Here is a 17,814-nt window from a genome sequence, read left to right on the forward strand (position 1 = left end):
ATTCTGTCATTTTTGTGCAATCATTTCATTACTGTAGCTTAAGCATTACATCAATGTAGCCTTGTGGAAGACTCCCATTATGTGCAATGAGTGCATGGGTGTGTACTAAGAATGTATGCAGGCAAGCAGGTACGTAGGTAGTACAGTAGTACAGTACAGGTAACCTCTCTGTCTGCAAGACAGACTATCCATTGACAAAAGCTTACTAACACACACAGCTTCTTTAAATGACTGTTTGTGTTGACAGGTGTAATAAGAAGCCTAACACCACCATCCCTGAATGTGATGAAGAAGAGCAGCAACAGTATGAGAGCTCTGGATACTGCGGCATCCTGCTGGACAAAAACGGTCCCTTTGCTGCGTGCCACCCCAGGATCAACCCCAATGTAAGTCGGTACATGTACTAAAGCAAGTGACAATTTCCATTTTCTTTCTTCCATCCTTGTAGAAAGTCACAACTGAGTATGAGCCAAAGTTGGTTTTGTGGAACTGCTTATCTGCCAACTCTGAAAAATATATAGATTTGTAGATTTCCTGCCACAAAAGTTTCGATAGACTGTGCTTATTAATAATTGACACACACCGAACCCTAATGGTGCACCACAAGTAACTGCTGGTGTTACAGTATTTTCAACCATTTTACGTTTCCTGAAACTATAGCTCTCTGAACTTTAAAAACAGGAGCTTCAAAATATGACTAATGCACCTTTGTAGGTTTTTTCTCTTGACTAAATTTTTCTGTGTGTGCTTATGTGTGTGAATGTGTCTTCAGAATCACTTCAAGGATTGTCTCTTTGATCTCTGTGAGTTGGATGGAGCCAAGCCTATTCTCTGTGAAGCCATCGAGGCCTACGTCAATGAATGCCAGGACCGTGGGGTCAACATTGGACCCTGGAGGAATGAAACCTTCTGCCGTGAGTGTTGGGTGAATGAGATAGCGAAATGATAAGTGGATGGAGGAATGTAGGGATCTCGGCCAGTATTAATGAGCTTTGTCAAATTAGCCAAAAATTCTGTGGCACAAATTTGGAGTAAAAAGTCAGAAGTAAGGTACGTACCCGATTGTTTGGAGTCATCAGGATATTTCATGAGGACAAATGTTTTCGGAACTCTTGATTACAATAACTTCACTGCTAACAAGAATGTTACTGGCACTGGGCAGGTAGCAAAGGAGAACCCAATGCACCATTCTACAGCTCATAGATGTTTTAGTTTATGAGCCAGGAGGGCCCCACAGATACTCTGACTTGTCTCTTTTAGCTGTTCCACAAAGCAGAACTAAAACATTTGGTGATGGAGCTTTCAGCCAATTTATGTCAAGTGTTTACAATGACAAGTACTTTTTCTGTCTTTGTGGTTCTTCTACTCACGTTGGCTGCTGCAGCTCCTGCGCGTCGCCGTCAAGGCAGACAAAAAGTGTCGATCCCTGAGTGCGACCTGACAGGCAGGAGAGTAATGGTGAACCGCTCCTCAAACGTGCCTGTCAGGTCGCACTCAGGGATCAACACTTTTTGTCTGCCTTGATGCCGACGCGCAGGAGCTGCAGCAGCTAACGTGAGTAGTTCAAAAACTTTCTTTTTCATAAACTCTGTGTACACAAACAATGTTCTCAATGCTCTTGTTCATGAGTAGAGACCCTAGTGATGCTACGGGCAAAGTTTCATGTTGTGTCGAGCCCTCTCAGTGTTCTAAAAATAGCAATTTTGATACTAGCATGTCGTGCCCCTAGCTCTCCCGTTCAAAATTAACGTGCCCAAAACCGAAACTACGGTAAATCTTAAAAGTGCCTCTTTCGTCACAATTATGCTTTTACGCGAAGGTTTGACTCATATTCAATCCCAAATAAAGCCTCGGTTGCTTTTTGGCGAGAGTTTTGCTTTAAAACAGCAATGTCCTCTCTTGTAGTCATTCTTTTCCCACTTAAATTCAGCGTAGAAAGCTTCATGAGAGATTCCCAGGTTATAGTGTCCTCCATCCTAGATTTACTAAGGGAGGCTTTAAGACTCTTGAAAAGTACAGGCCCAGGTATTAGAACACTGTATATCACTTTGCCTATATTATCACTGACTTCAGCCTCCCATCCACCCTCTAGCTCCGAGCTGTCCCCCAAACAGCCACTATGAGCCCTGTGCAGATGCCTGTCAGGAGACATGTTCTGGAAAACCTTCCTCCTGCAGTGGGCCCTGCTCAGAGGCCTGTGTGTGTGACCCAGGCTACGTCCTAAGTGCTGGCCAATGCGTCAAGAAGAGTTCGTGCGGCTGCAAACACACCAATGGACAGTATTATGAGGTAATATGGGGCGTGGGCTGTTTCTGTGGGACCATTTTTAGTTTTAACCATAATGAGGACATTTTGTGTAGTCCTCACAAAGAGCACAGACCTTTTGGGTTTGTTGTGTCTGTGTTTGTATGTGTTTGTCCTGTCTTTGTACATTACCTCAGCGCATTTTTCTGTTTGCATGATTTCCTCTTAAAATGTAAAATTCAAAAGGTGGAAAATCCTACAACTTACAAAACCAGCAGCTGTGCTCACCATGTTAAGATATTGAACTGTCAGCTGTTTTGAGACCCATTTTTTCCAGTGACCCTATGTCTTCACTCATGTCAATACAATTTATATTCATCAGTCATGATTTTTTTTTAATGTAATCTACTTCCTGCTAATATACTTCAAATGTGTGTGTGTGTGTGTGTGCCAGCCTGGAGAGGAGTTCTATGCAGAGGACTGTAACCTGAAATGTAGATGTGATGCTCCATTCGTTACCTGTGTGGCCTCTGAGTGCCCTCCAATGCAGGAGTGTAAAGTCCAGGATGGAGAGTTGGGATGTTATCCCACCGGTAAGTTTACGACCTATGTCTTACTAGCCATGCGGTAACTGAACTCAATATTAATTATTTGGTACTCACAGTCAGGTCTTGGAACAATATAATCCCAAAGCTACAGTTTAGCAGATGTTTTGAGATATAGAAAACCATCTTATTAATACATTCAAAATGACCTGCAAATAAATGATGGCACATGGTGATTACTTTAAGTAAGTAAATAAGGCTTTGCCCTCTGCACAGAACTGAATTCATGAAAGTAACACTAAGTTCTGTCAGCTGAATGCCAGCTAAAGCCAAAAGCACTCTTTTTAAGTCATTGCTTTGTTGAGAGGTTACGGTTTAAGAAAGCAGTGGCCATTGTTACCAAATCCTTAGACTGTGAGTTTGGTTCTGTTGTAGTCTGATGTTCTAGGGTTTTTCAGGCTGCTTGTCTCTCTTTCTTAGGCTCTCAGGACTGTGTGGTGTCTGGAGATCCTCACTACAACACGTTTGACAAGAAGTTCTACACCTTCATGGGAACATGTACCTACACACTGGCCAGAACCTGCAGGAACAACACAGGTACAGGTTCAGACATTTAGATACGCGTCCTTTAGTCCCTTTCACCTTAACAGAACTAGTTCATCTTCACCAACTTGGATAAAGGAACGTGTCTCTGTCTTTCCTTTTTTTTCTTTTTTTGCCTCTTTAATCGATAGACAGATATTTCTTGTACAATTTTCACTCCACTCCAGTGGGAAATATGCACTAATGCACTATTTTGTCTATTTTATTCCTATGTTTTACACTTGAATAGCTTTATTGATCAGATATTTGTTGGCATTATATTTTTAATATAATTACACAATATCATTGATAACGTTTGGTCTTCTGCTCTCTGTACAGGTCCTTGGTTCTCAGTGGAGGCAAAGAATGAGGAGAGAGGAGTGACTGGAGTGTCCTACCTGAGAAAACTCTACGTCACTGTGAATGGAATCACTGTGACCCTTATGAAGGCCAGGAAGACACTGGTCAGTATGGGCAACATTGTCATCAACATACAATGTATCCTGTGCCTGTCGATAACTTTTAGAAGCTTTCACTGTCACAGGAGGATGACTGGGCAAAACATGTGAATATACTGTACATCTGCCACACACACGCATATACACACACACACAGATACACAAATATCATCCTAGCACTTTCTTTGTGAGGACAAGGCAAAATGTTGTCACGAGAGAGGTGGGACGTCAAGGGTTGGTCCACACAAGCACATAAAAACAAACACATACAGACACACACACACACACACACACACACAGTATCTTTATCTATCAGTGGCTGTATATTTCTATCAATCTTAATCTTCTAGTTCAGTGATATTACTTAAAGCCTGTATTTTGTTCTAGTCATCCTCGTCTTTTATCTAATCCTCATTCCTTGACTTTTATCTCTTTTAATGCCATAATCCTGAAATCTCTCCACATTGGTCCTCCTCAGCATTTCCCATACTTGTTTGCTCTGCACACAGATTAGGCAGGGTTTCTCAGTGTCAATGCATTGTAATCCCCCAAAGCTAGACAGCAGGAGATATAAATCCTTGTGCACTGGGTTTATTCATTGATCTTCTGATCTCTGATGCATCAACCTGGAAAACTGATCGACAACTGTAACTATGTAACAACTAGAGACCATTGGGTTGAACCACACTCCATAATGGAATTCAGCCTTCATTTTATGTTCCAGATGTGCTATAAACACAAAGCACACTATATATTATTTGTCATACCAGTTACTCCTGTCTCACATCATCTTTATGTTCTCTTTTTTGTCCTTCCCTCTGGCAGGTGAATGGATTGCGGGTGGCCCTCCCTCACTCCCCCTCTCCTCTCATATCCCTCAGTCTTGCCGGTCAGTACATCACGCTGCAGACGACCTTCGGTCTCCGGGTGCGCTGGGATGGAAACCATTACGCCCAGATCTCAGTTCCCAGGTCAGTATAGAGGTTGGAAATATGGCTCCAGCCTACATGAAATGATCAGTTACTTACATGTGACAGTGCATTCACATGTGAATTGTCTTTTTTTATGCAGAAATGTGTTACCAAATAATAAATACAAGACTTTGTGTGTGTTTGTGTGTGTATAGAAAATATAACTCTAAACAATAATAGCATTTTTCCAGTGTAATGAAGACATAAGAATCTGGACTTGAGCTGATTAAGGCCGTTGTCTAGTCTGATGTATGGGTTGATACAATAGGTATATTAATGTGGAAACTTCTCAGGAAATCAGCTAGACGCCTGTACAAACTATTGTTCCAAGGTCATTCAGACCTGCTTTTTTAAATGTATCTTTTGACCTTGTCATGGCTTTCTGATTGTCCCCACAATACTTTTTTCATTGTACATCGATAACCCTGTTCAGTCAGTTTGTGTCCTGAATTACATTAATGGGCCTATCCTTTAATTTTTTAAGTCTTCATCTTCATTCTCTTTGTCTTTGTCCCTTCAGCTCCTACTACGACCAGATGTGTGGTCTCTGTGGTGACTACGATGGGACTCCCAACAATGACTTCACCAAACCAGATGGTACCCTGGTAGGAAATGTCAATGACTTCTGCAACAGCTGGCAGACAGAAGAGGATGAGGATGACTCGTGAGTTCACATGTATTCATCTTTGTGCCGTAATCTGAGAATTTGCAGATTTTCTTCAAACTTTCCTGGAAATTCCAGCATGTAATTTAGCTAAGGCCGATGGATGGACTCTTTAATCTGTACATGCATTCAGTTACTTAGAGGTTAGGAATGGCAACAACACGTACATTACGTATATAAACTATGCAATGTATGGATTTACACTTGTGTCCCGATTCTGAATTTCCAATGGGACATTTTTCACACAAGGAATATGTTTCCTGAGACTACTGATTATATCATTCAGTGAAATTATTCATAATGTGCAAAGAACAAATAATTCTGAGGTAACAAATGTCAGAGATTATTCTGCGCTCAAAACACCTCATTGCTGAACTCAGAATTGAAAAACAAATGTAATGCTTTATATGTCTCCAATTAGATATCTGCTCAGTGTCTAAATTCCGCTCAACATAATTCTTGAGGATAACTTCAATTGAAATTCTGATGATTTGTGAAATGGAGTGTGACCCTGTCGATACCCTGTTGTTGTGTCTTAACCAATCAGGTGTACCCCAGGCACCAAGCCTGACCCAGACTGTGACCCCAATCTTGAGGCTGAGGTGGTGAAACCAGAAAAATGTGGAAAAATCAAAGATCCTGCAGGACCCTTCAGGTGAGAAAACAGCCTTTTTTTCAGACTTATTGACCTGCTATAACTGATGGACTACAGGGTGTTATCTTGTTTAGAGGGTCCCGAGTTAAACACCCTGTCTGAGATAGAGATTCTTAATCTGAACAGTTATATTAAGAGATGAATTCCTTGCTGAAATACGACTGAAATATGAAATAGGGCTGTAAATACCCTAGGGGTTACATTGTTTGTATATTGTATATTGTTTATACATACATTTGTGTTCTAAAATGCAGAGAATTTTGATCTTGTGAGTGAAGTACCAAAAACATCAGATTTTACATTTCCAATGACACAACTCAGTAGCGTCTCTAGCAGGACTTTCAATGGCCAAACTCTACTCCCACACGCTTCCTGTTATGAATTTGTACTCTCCAAGCCCAGGTTGAGAAACCCTCGATGGCACCATGGCATGACAGTTTAGATAATATAAACAATTTTGAAAAAGGCATTTAGTCTTAATTATTAAAAATGTTTTAATAGCTACTCAAAAATGTGTCCCGGTGACAATAATGGATACTCTTTTGGGTTTTTCTTTTGCCATCTGTTCATAAAAATATGATAGCTTGAAACACACTGAACAATAACTTGGATGGTCCAAATTGATTGTCTATTTTGTAGCCTTCTAAATGTACAAAATGGCATCCCTCAGCAGTCCACAATGCAACCCTTTTTTACAAAAATATTGTATGCAGACAAAACCATTATGTAAAGTTCTGCCTTAAGCAAGTGCAATTAAGGATCGGCAATCTGCTTTTAATCTTCCATTTTCTAGTTGGAGCAGGTCTCGACCAGTCTTTATTTAATTTATTGACAGAGACCCAACATTTTCCTCATGAGCAAGCCCTTTAGCAGCCGTGGCAAGAAAAAACTGCCCATACCAGACCAACCCGACACCTCAGAACCAAACTCAGTGGTGGGTGGCCACCTGCCGAGACCAGTTGGATTCTTAATAAAAACTGACAACACGATAGTGATGTTTCAATCAGATTGTTATTTAAATGATTCTGTAATTAAATTAGTCTCACCTTACAAATATCTGGGTTTCTTCCTAGAAGAAATAATATAGGGGTGGGTAAAAACGTCGATGCCTCCACCACACCAGAATCTATTCACAAAAATCCAGAATTGATTTTCTAAATGATAATTAGTAGTGGGATGAATAAAAAAGGTGGTGCTAGACTGTGAGGGTACTGCAGCAGGACAATTCACAGAGCACACATTCAAACAAGGCAGGCGTTGCAATACTGACAGGATAATTGCCTTTGTAAGATGGACATTGAGCAGGCCACGTTTGTGATTGATATTTTATGCCTTCATGAGACATTGAGACATTAAATGGACGCTCAGAGGACCATAATTGCATGTGACTCCTTCACTGATCTTTTCAGTGTATTGGTTGGACCATCTGCCTTCTCCTCTCCAATCTGAATGAGTGTTTTCTCTGTTCCAGGGAGTGTATCAGTGTGGTGGATCCCACTCCGTTCTTCCAGAGCTGCGTATATGACATGTGTCGGTTCAATGGCCAGCAGCATGTACTGTGTGATCAGCTCCAGGCCTACACTGATGCTTGCCAGAGTGCTGGAGCCAAAGTCCACCAGTGGAGGACTCCAGACTTCTGCCGTAAGTCTTCAGTATTTACACATGGCAAACTGTCTTTTTTCCAAAGAGTATCATTGTCTTCTCTGCTTCTGGTTGGGGTACAGGACATCCTGCTAACAGGAGCCGCCTTCTTAAGTCGTACTTTGGCAAAGCTAAACAGTTCGTGCTAAACATCAACAGTCTTGGCTGTCACTGGGAACATTTCAGCGTGACAATACCACAGTTTTAACTTTTCCATTGTCACTTCTACTTTATCTTCTACAAATCATCAGAAACTACAGTATATAGTTATATAAAACAGAATCTCACTACTACCTTCCCTAATCCCTTTATCTAACCCCTAAACCCTCCCCCCTCTGTTTCTCCACACAGCCCTGACCTGTCCTCCCAACAGCTCCTACTCTCTATGTGTGAGTTCGTGTCCAGAGACGTGTCTGGGTGTGGTCGGACCACCAGGCTGTGAGGACACATGTGTGGAGGGTTGTGAGTGCGACCCAGGCTTCATCCTCAGCAATGACAAGTGTGTGGCACTGAAAGACTGTGGCTGTGTGGACACAAGTGGATCCTATCACCCCGTGAGTGGGAACAACCTCTAATTGACCTTAATCACATTCCATTTATCCTGAAGAAAGAAACGTACATATCTCAGCTCATTGCTTCATTCATAATAATAATAATAATAATAATACAGTACTTGTATAGCTTACTTGAAATGACATCATCTCAAGCCAATACCTGCTTAACCTGTGTGTTTGTGTGTGTTATCATCAGGTGGGTGATGACTGGTACTTGGAGGGTTGTGAGCAGAAGTGTGTGTGTCAAGGTGGAGGTGTGATCCAGTGTCACAACAGCAGCTGTAAACCAACAACTGAAAGCTGCCAGCTACACGATGGAGAATACGAATGTCGCCCTATAGGTATTTTAAACACACATACACATACACACTAAAACAGTTATCATGAGATAAAAACATTATGACATTTTTATTAGGTCATATCATGTTTTTATCCCATGACTTCAACATTTATTTAACATGTCATGATATGTCATAACATGGCCTAACGAGGTAACAGCAGTTATAGTTAGCAGTTAGCCCTTGCCCTGGTGAAATGCTGCCCCCTATTTGTTTCGAGCACAGATTCAACAGGTGGTCAGTTCTTGCATATGTACTCCAACAGTTCACACACAATTCAGCTAAATTGTCATCTCTCTTGCTCAGGAACTGGCATCTGCGTCGTATCTGGTGATCCACACTACACTACCTTTGACAAACGCACCCACCATTATATGGGAGCCTGCTCCTACACCCTGACCAAACCTTGCAACGTCTCCTCCAGCTTGCCATACTTCACTGTGGACACCCAAAATGAACACAGAGGAAGTTCTAAGAAGGTTTCCTATGTCAAGGCTGTGGTCATCAATGTAAATGGCGTGACTGTAGTCCTCGGCAAGGGCCGCAAAGTCCAGGTACGGACACGATTGGTTCTTTCACAACAACTGTTGCACTAAAGCTTGTATCGCTATGTATCGTCCAATCATTGGAATAAATACCTCTTCTTCTTTAGGTCAATGGGACAGTGGTTGTTCCACCCATCTCCTCCATCAGTGGAATCGAGATCTACTTGAGTGGCAAGTTTGTTGTGCTGGAGACATCCTTTGGCCTGAGGGTGCGTTTCGATGGCAACCACCACGCTGACGTCACTGTGCCAACCACCTACAATGACCTTCTCTGTGGCATGTGTGGTAAGAACCAGTATTATTGTTTACTTATGTCCCATTTCCACCTCTTGATACTGTCATAAACAACATACTTCCAGGCTCTAGGGGATTTCAAAGCCATATCAAATTATTATAGGTAATTGTACATCATATATGTATATATAGAAGCCAATATATGTAGATAGGCGTTGATATTTAAAACCAAAACTCTTTCCTGAATGATCAGCACTATTGTGATTGAAAATCATTGCACCTTATTCATTTCTTTTGTGTATTTAATCGGCAAATTCACTTTAAGGTTTATCAACACAAGCCACAATGATGGTGCATGTATTGTTTTACTAGAAACACTGGTACTGCTTGGCATATTTGATCTAGTGTGTACACGCAGCCGGACCAGCAACTGAAACAAAGAACACAGAAGCTGTGATTAGAACACATATACAGGAATTGTTCTCAGGATACCACTTCCTCACTATATGACCAAGCAAATAGGTATTTTGATGTTGAAAATCTCATGTATTAAACCTCTAATGTTTGTTGCCCTGGCAGGAAATTTCAATGGAAATCCCACCGATGACAACTTGAAACCAGACAATAAACCAGCTGCTAACACCAATGAACTGGGAGACAGCTGGCAGGTTCCAGACGAACGGCCTGAGTGAGTCACATCGCAAAATAAATAAATACAGCACCGCACTGTCTAAGGTTTATCGAACATAGACAACTCACGTACTCGGTTCAACATCCAAAAAATGTTTTCCAGATTTTATTTTTTCCTGACTTGCCCCTCAGTGTACACAAGGTAATGGTGAATTTCACTTGGTTTAACCTCCAGGAGAGAGTCAGGGAGTGAGAAAGGAGGTTGGCGAAGGAGAATGTAACAAAAATAAAACATTAGCTCATCCGTGAACACATCGGGTCAGATTTTCATCAGCAAAATACTAACTGGCTGTGATTGTTCAATGGTGTGTTCACTGCCAGCAGGCAAATTTTAGCCTTCCTGTTACTTGTGCTAATTTGGGTTTGCATTCCCTACGGGAGCATTTGTCATTTTAAGTGTGAGTCAAATAGCGAGATTATTTTTACTGTATATAAACCGTAAGATAGCAAGCAACGGCACACACCAAGGGTATGCATGTGTAAAATCCTGAACCCTTAGCACTCACCAGAGACTCCAGTTCTCTATTGTTCTGCCATTCTCCTCTCTGTAACATCGATGAAGTCATGTACATTCCTTCATGACTTTTTTTCCATTCAAATAAACCCTCCGCCTTTTCATCAGCTGTACCAACGGTGGAGGACAAGAAGACTGTGATAAAGAGGTGGAGGAGGAGGCCAAGAAGCCCACCAGCTGTGGCATGATCACTGATCCCAATGGTATGACAAACAGACACACACACACATACAGACAAACACAAATACACACTCAGTTACATACACTGCATCATGTTGATAACTCAACTTTTGAGACCTGTCAGCATATCCCAATTCAATGGCCTTATATCCTACTTGGTCCTAGATGATTCATTCATCTCCCTTAACATCCCCCGTGTCATCACCCCAGGTATCTTCAAGCCCTGCCACTCTGTCGTGGACCCCGAGCCATACTTTGGAAACTGTGTGTACGACATGTGTGCCACCGGAGGTCAGACTGTGGCTCTGTGCCAGGCCATAGAAAGCTACGCTGACATGTGTGCTGCTGCAAATGTCCCCATCCCATGGAGAAACAACACCTTCTGTCGTAAGTCTCGCATCTTTGTGTTGAGTGTGTCCGTAGGAAACAAAGATCTTATGTGTGGATTTGACTGAGCTTTCTCCCAGTTTGGAGGAATTAACTTTTTAGGTGTGTGTTGATGAGGAAATTTAAATAATTCGCTGGGCGTGTCTTAGATGGTGGATTTTTGGGGGATTTATCTTTTTTACATATTAAAGCCAGATAACTGCAGCTGCCATTTGCTAGTTAGCCATTCGTGTAGCGGTTTGGTTAATTAGGTGAGTGTTGATGTTTACACTGCTAGCACGGGATCTTTGAACTGGGACAAGCTGGGGCTAACTGGTTAGCATGCAAAATCATACACAATTCTTACATATTTCACCTTTTAACCTTTATAAGACTTAATATACAATTTAACAATATGTTCCCAAAAAGTTCCAATCAGTATACAAATCCTGTTCCCCTTATTACAACAAACTAGTTGTAACGAGGGTATTGATTAAGTTTAGATAAAAAATAAAGTAAAACATCGATCATGGCTCAAAAATATACTTGAGGAAAGAGGAGAGGTACAATTTAAGAAAAGAAAAATTATAATTATTATTCCACCCTCTGTCCTCTCCTCGTCTTCTGTAATCCACAGTTCCTGCTAACACAGTCTTATCATGCATCTATTTATATGGAGCCGACACAACGACGTAGCTTCATTCAGTTTCTGTCATCGGTGCTGAACCATTCCTGTGTTGCATCTTGTGCATGTGATCTTAAGAAGTGTGCAAACCCCAACGACTACAAGACTGCCGTTAAAAGACAGAAAGTTGTGTAGTGTGAACGGTGCGGCAATGTGACGACTCTGAATCAGAATCATGTAGCGTTACCACTGCTTTACTACTGCTTTTCCAAACGTCCCCCCCTCCAGCTCTGAAGTGCCCCTCAGGCAGTCATTACAACCCGTGTGGCTCCGCCTGCCCCCAGCCCAGCTGTCAGGATCCTGCAGGCCCCGGTGGCTCTTGCAACCAGCCCTGTGTGGAGGGATGCGTTTGTAACCCCGGCCTCATCCTCAGCGGAGACAAATGCGTCCCACTCAGTGAGTGCGGATGTACGGATGGAGACGGAAACTACCGGCCGGTAAGTGTGCTCAGGCAGAATTCCTTGAATTGTTTATTGAAAAAAAAAAATCTTTGAACACGCACTAAACGTTTTTTTGTGTGTGCTATTTGTGTGTCCCTGTGTGTGTATGTAGGTGGGAGACGCTTGGTTCACTGAGAAGGACTGCTCACACCGCTGTAAGTGTACCGGCAACAACAACGTCACCTGTGAGCCCTGGCAGTGCAGCCCTGCACAGGAGTGTAAGGTTGTAGAAGGAGTACTGGATTGCCACTCAACAGGTAATCTTAACAACAAGACTCTTAATATGTGAAGCCGTGTTAACATTAAGAGTAATCATGATGTTTTCTATCGTAAGATACATCCAGACCAAAGAATATTTGGGGTTTATTCTTATTGGAGTTGCTATAAATTTGTAAAATAGATAGTCAAACACATTTTCACATTTACTTCACTGAGCCTCCTTTCCCTCCTCAGGTAAAGGAGTTTGTCATGTGGCTGGAGATCCCCACTACTACACCTTTGACGGTGTGATGCACACGTTCATGGGCACCTGCACTTACACTCTGGTGGAGGTATGGGATGAAATAAACTGTATTACACATTTTCTCTTTGAACTTCACTCACGTCTGGCATGTTTGTGCCACCAGCGGCATAGCATTCTTAAGCTATCGGAAACATCCGAAAATAAAACCACATTGTTTCAAATTCTTTTACTGTGTCCCCTAGGTGTGTGACACCACAAAGGTAACCCCCTTCAAGATAGTGGCTAAGAATGAGGAGCGCGGTCAACCAGAGGCGTCCTACGTTCGCTCTGTGAAAGTCTTCCTGCCTAATGACAATGTGGTCGAACTGCAAAAGAGCCGCAGAGTTCTGGTGAGGAACATTTTAACGTCTTTCAGATTGAATAGATATTGGTTACAGCACATGGTGAAATGATCAGTGACTGACTGTGTTCTGTCTGTCTTGTCTCGTCTTAGCTGAATGGACGGCGGGTACGAACTCCAGTCGAGTTTGCCGGAGGCAAGGTTATAACAAGTGGAACTTACAGCCTGCTGGACACCAACTTCGGTTTACAGGTGAAGTTTGACGGAGTTCATCACCTGGAGATCATTGTTCCGGGAGAATACTTCAGCAAGGTATGAAACAGGAGAGTCTCAGTATCATGTCAGACACTCAAAGACAAACACTTGCATCATATCTTGCGTTCTAAATGTAATTAGAATTTCAAATTTGTTACTTTTTACCTAATTCTGACACTACAAGATGGAACGCTCAAGTGTATGACACTGTGTATGACACTGTAAAAACCATGTGCCACCTCCCTCCTTCCAGCTGTGCGGCATGTGTGGAAACTACAACCAGAACTCCTCTGATGACAACCTGATGCCTAACAAGAAACCAGCCAAGGATGCAATTGAACTGGGCAACAGCTGGAAATCTGAGGGAGACAGTGATCCTGGGTCAGTGGGTTACAGCCTTTTACACATCCCTATGATTATCTGGATAGTGTGAGGATTATCTTATAAAACTCACTGTTTTTTTTGTTGAAAAAAAAAAATTTAACTGAAAACATGGGAAAAATAAAATACAAATATCCTGATAGTAAGCAAATGGAGTTTCTTACAAAATTGCCATCTCAATTGCATGAGTTTATATCAACGCAAAGTCGCAGCACTGCAACATGTGTGACTGAACCGTTCATCCAAACGCTCTCCTCTTTAGCTGTCAGCCAGACACTCGTCCAGACATCCACCCCGACTGCACCGCAGAAGAAGAGAAGCTGTACGAGGCTCAGTGTGCTGAAGTCATCCTCTCTGACCGCTTCAAGCCCTGCCACTCTCTGCTGCCCCCTGAGGCTTTCCTGGGTAACTGCATCTACGACTTGTGCGAGTACGATGGCATGCAGGCGACGCTCTGTGACAACGTGGAGGCGTACGCTCAGGCCTGTCAGAGTGCCGGAGTCACCATCAGCTGGAGGAACGGCACCTTCTGCCGTAAGTTACAGTAACTGTGGTTGACAGTTAAAAAGAAGAAGAGACTGTAGTTTTTGTCTCTCATACTTTATTCTTTCTCCCCCTGCAGCCCTGCCCTGCCCTCCAAACAGCCACTACTCTGATTGCACAAGCCCCTGCCCCGCCACATGTTCCGACCTCTTCCCCATCTTCTGCCACCTCCCTTCAACCACTTGTGTGGAGGGCTGCCAGTGCGACGCCGGCTACGTCCTCAGTGACAACAACTGTGTTCGTCTCGACAAATGCGGGTGCTCGGACTCAGATGGAGAGTACCATGATGTGAGTGAAGCCAAATCCGTGCTGCTGCTGGCTCATGACACGAACAAGGGTGTGGTGTCAGAAGCGCTCATTACTTACAATAGTAGGCCTACCTTATAAAATAGGGACAAATATTGAAAGCAGGTCTGCAATATAAGCCTGTTTTCACGTGTGTGTGTGTGTGTGTGTGTGTGTGTAGATGGGAGACTCATGGCTGACAGACAGATGTGCTGAGCTGTGCACCTGTAAAGCTGGTGGCGTAATCACATGTAAGGACCACAGCTGTAAATCCAACTCAGTGTGTGCCCTGGACGATGATGGAGAACTGTCCTGCAAACCCACGAGTAAGTCCACAGCTATGAACAGCTTCATCGGTAATATCACACCACGTTGTGTCTGCGAGGCGGTGTGCGATGTAGACTTTAAAAACTTAAAAATGTAAGTAAAGTAAATATTGGAGAGTACAAGACATCAAAGAAAAGTACTAGTATGAGTAACTACCCCAGTATGGAGTAGATTTTCTATCGTTCTGGTAATTTTGACCCTTTTATTTATTCTATCACCCTTTTCAGAGTTCGACAAGTGCAGCATCTCTGGGGACCCTCACTACCGAACATTTGATGGTTTCACCCATCACTTCCAGGGTCCATACACCTACGTCCTGACCACTTACCACGTCGAGCAGGGCTCCTTGTCGCCCCTGGTGGTGAAGGGAAAAAACATCAGACGTGGGGGCAACAAGAGAGTGTCATTCCTTGATCAGATGTACATTGAGGTTTACGGTGTTGAAGTCCGCTTCCTGCAGAAGAAGACTGTCCTGGTCAGTGGTTGTTTTTTGCTAATGGAAAACGCTATTTAATTTGGGTCTGTTTTTTATTGTAAAAATGACACGCTGCAATCATATTGTAACTCCTCCAGGTGAACGGGGAGCGTGTTGCACCTCCTCTCAGTCCAGTTGATGGTTTGACCATCACGATGAACTCAAGGCAGGTCCAGCTCACCACTGACTTTGGACTCACTGTACGCTTTGATGGCAAGATTCGTGGAGGTAAAACGAGGAACCATCCGTCTCCACTCGCTAAGCCCTTTTTAGGCTTGTTTGGAAATCCATTAATTTCCCTCCCCTCTTTCCTTCCCTTTCTGTCTGTTTTAGAGATCATACTGCCCAGCACCTATGAGGATGCAGTCAGAGGGCTGTGTGGGAACTATGACGACCGCAGAAATAATGAGTACATGAAGCCAGACGGGACAGTCGTCAGGGACCTGCAGGAATTTGGAGACAGTTGGAGGGTCGATGGCCGCCAGGCTGAAGGACCAAAAATCTTCAACCATCCTCACACAGTCCACATCCACAGGTAGAACCACAACCAATACTGCTGTTACTGTAAATACAGGTTCTACTATGTTTAACTTTGGTCAAGAGCTGAGTCTGTTTATAAAAATAAGTGTAGGAGTTTGGCGATCCATCCTTGTCCTTGGAAAGACCTAGAAGTTGTAGCATATTCCAAACTCTAGGCTTTACTTAATACCCTTTTCCGTACCTTTCAATCACATCCCAAAGCCTTCTTCAAGCCATGACCTTCGTCTTTTGCGAAATAGACATATTAACCACTTACTTTAATTGTGATTTGAGCAATTTCACACCTGCGTCTGAAAGCCTCAGTCAAAACAAATAAGCGATCATTGATTTCTAAGTATTTTACGAAGGTTTGGAGTCTTTATCTTGGAGATCACTGTCACAGTCCAACTCAAAGAGGGAGATCAGACAAAATTTACAAACGTATTTATTCACAAAAATGTAAGAAGCAGAAAGAACATGGCAATCAGTGATTTAAACAATAGACCCATTCTCCATCCAAGCTTGCTGGAAATCCGTTCAGTCGTTTTGTGTAATCCTGCTGACCAACCTAACAACCAACCAACGGACACAAGTGACAGAGGTGATTAACATAGTGCTGCCCTACAACCATACAACTATATAATGTAGGACCTACTCTAAGGCATACTGCCCACGTTTTCGCACAATAAGGGAGTGCTATGATTGATAAGACCAACACCACAATTTAGCCTCTATCTCACAGGAGCCTAGTGTGCAGAGTAATTTGCCAAGCTGCTGCTGAGAGACTCCTGCTGTGTTCTCCACACAGTATCCTCACTGTTCTCTGCCGCAGCGCGTTGGCTGGTTGTGTGCCCACCAGCTTTTATCTCTCATATTGGCACGTTTTTTTCCTCACTCGACTCGAGGGTCTTAGGACAGTTTTTAAAGCCCACTGAGGCAATGTGATTGTGATTTTGGGCCATATAAATACAATTTATTTGATTTGATTTATTGAAGAGGCGCAAACTGTGTGGTCAGACGTTTTTCATTTCAATCAGGTTTGCATTTATTGAGCAGTTTTGGACTGGACCAAACTGGACTGACTTACTATGCCGTCATCAGCATACTGCCTTGAACTTAGTAAAGACACAGCAACATTAACAAAGATCTGTTTTCTCTGTCTCTTTGCATCCTTCCTGTCTTCTTTCTTTAGACGAGAGGTGGACACTGATCCGGATTCAGGATTCGAGACATCAGACTGCTCTCAGTCCCAGCTCAATGACTACAACAGTGTGTCTCAATGTGGAGCTCTGTCAGACTCCAATGGCGTGTTTGCAGCCTGTCACGAGACGTTGCCGCCTCAAACCTACCATGAGTGAGTAGTCTGAGAACGTTGACATGTGCAGAATACATACAACACCTTTTTACACCGCTCTAAATGTGAGTCAGCAGTCTTTGCTTATGCTCAGTCTTGTGTGTGTGTATGTGTATCACACATGTTGGTACAAAAATAGTTAGGGAAGTAGTGTTTAGGATAAGCGTCTGCAGGAAATAACTGTTTGTCAATGTAATGGCTTCTGAAATGTGTGTGTGCGTGTGTGTGTGTGTGCGTGTGTGTGTGTGTCTCAGTGACTGCGTGTTTGACCTGTGTGCTGAGCAGGGCAGTGCAGAGCTGCGCTGTGCCAGTTATGAAGTCTACGCTGTAGCCTGTCAGGAGGCGGGAGTCAAACTGGGAGCCTGGAGGCAGCAGCTGGGCTGTGGTAAGATACTGAACACACACAAACATTCACACTGCGTTGCATGCAGTACACCTAAGCTGACTGTATGGAAGAAGTGGTCTAGCTATGGTAATGAGGTATAGGATATGCCACTGGAAATCTCCCACTCTATCCACTATTAACGGAACGTATAAAGGCGTTAATGAACAGGTTCCTTATAGAG

The 17,814-nt window shown here is 42.9% G+C and overlaps 1 protein-coding gene across 5 annotated transcripts in view; it reads left to right on the top strand.

Annotated features, from left to right (window-relative positions):
* The window catches only part of zanl (zonadhesin, like), a 65,804-nt gene that overhangs the window by 43,805 nt on the left and 4,185 nt on the right, over nucleotides 1-17,814 (top strand). For 3 of the 5 annotated variants that reach the window (XM_030430730.1, XM_030430733.1, XM_030430734.1), the window contains 31 exons: nucleotides 248-386; nucleotides 773-914; nucleotides 2,093-2,289; nucleotides 2,699-2,837; nucleotides 3,270-3,386; nucleotides 3,711-3,835; nucleotides 4,655-4,800; nucleotides 5,321-5,464; nucleotides 6,012-6,119; nucleotides 7,591-7,760; nucleotides 8,112-8,314; nucleotides 8,511-8,655; nucleotides 8,959-9,206; nucleotides 9,305-9,482; nucleotides 10,011-10,119; nucleotides 10,744-10,838; nucleotides 11,026-11,202; nucleotides 12,095-12,303; nucleotides 12,419-12,563; nucleotides 12,760-12,857; nucleotides 13,012-13,158; nucleotides 13,263-13,421; nucleotides 13,618-13,745; nucleotides 14,008-14,279; nucleotides 14,368-14,576; nucleotides 14,755-14,899; nucleotides 15,128-15,375; nucleotides 15,474-15,603; nucleotides 15,709-15,910; nucleotides 17,087-17,248; nucleotides 17,503-17,633. In XM_030430730.1, coding sequence (XP_030286590.1) covers nucleotides 248-386; nucleotides 773-914; nucleotides 2,093-2,289; nucleotides 2,699-2,837; nucleotides 3,270-3,386; nucleotides 3,711-3,835; nucleotides 4,655-4,800; nucleotides 5,321-5,464; nucleotides 6,012-6,119; nucleotides 7,591-7,760; nucleotides 8,112-8,314; nucleotides 8,511-8,655; nucleotides 8,959-9,206; nucleotides 9,305-9,482; nucleotides 10,011-10,119; nucleotides 10,744-10,838; nucleotides 11,026-11,202; nucleotides 12,095-12,303; nucleotides 12,419-12,563; nucleotides 12,760-12,857; nucleotides 13,012-13,158; nucleotides 13,263-13,421; nucleotides 13,618-13,745; nucleotides 14,008-14,279; nucleotides 14,368-14,576; nucleotides 14,755-14,899; nucleotides 15,128-15,375; nucleotides 15,474-15,603; nucleotides 15,709-15,910; nucleotides 17,087-17,248; nucleotides 17,503-17,633 — 4,967 coding nt within the window. The remainder of the gene's footprint in view (nucleotides 1-247; nucleotides 387-772; nucleotides 915-2,092; nucleotides 2,290-2,698; nucleotides 2,838-3,269; nucleotides 3,387-3,710; nucleotides 3,836-4,654; nucleotides 4,801-5,320; nucleotides 5,465-6,011; nucleotides 6,120-7,590; nucleotides 7,761-8,111; nucleotides 8,315-8,510; nucleotides 8,656-8,958; nucleotides 9,207-9,304; nucleotides 9,483-10,010; nucleotides 10,120-10,743; nucleotides 10,839-11,025; nucleotides 11,203-12,094; nucleotides 12,304-12,418; nucleotides 12,564-12,759; nucleotides 12,858-13,011; nucleotides 13,159-13,262; nucleotides 13,422-13,617; nucleotides 13,746-14,007; nucleotides 14,280-14,367; nucleotides 14,577-14,754; nucleotides 14,900-15,127; nucleotides 15,376-15,473; nucleotides 15,604-15,708; nucleotides 15,911-17,086; nucleotides 17,249-17,502; nucleotides 17,634-17,814) is intronic. The other 2 variants (XM_030430732.1, XM_030430731.1) reach the window with 2 other exon arrangements.

This window comes from Sparus aurata, chromosome 10, assembly GCF_900880675.1.
Source record: "Sparus aurata chromosome 10, fSpaAur1.1, whole genome shotgun sequence".
NCBI lineage: Eukaryota > Metazoa > Chordata > Actinopteri > Spariformes > Sparidae > Sparus > Sparus aurata.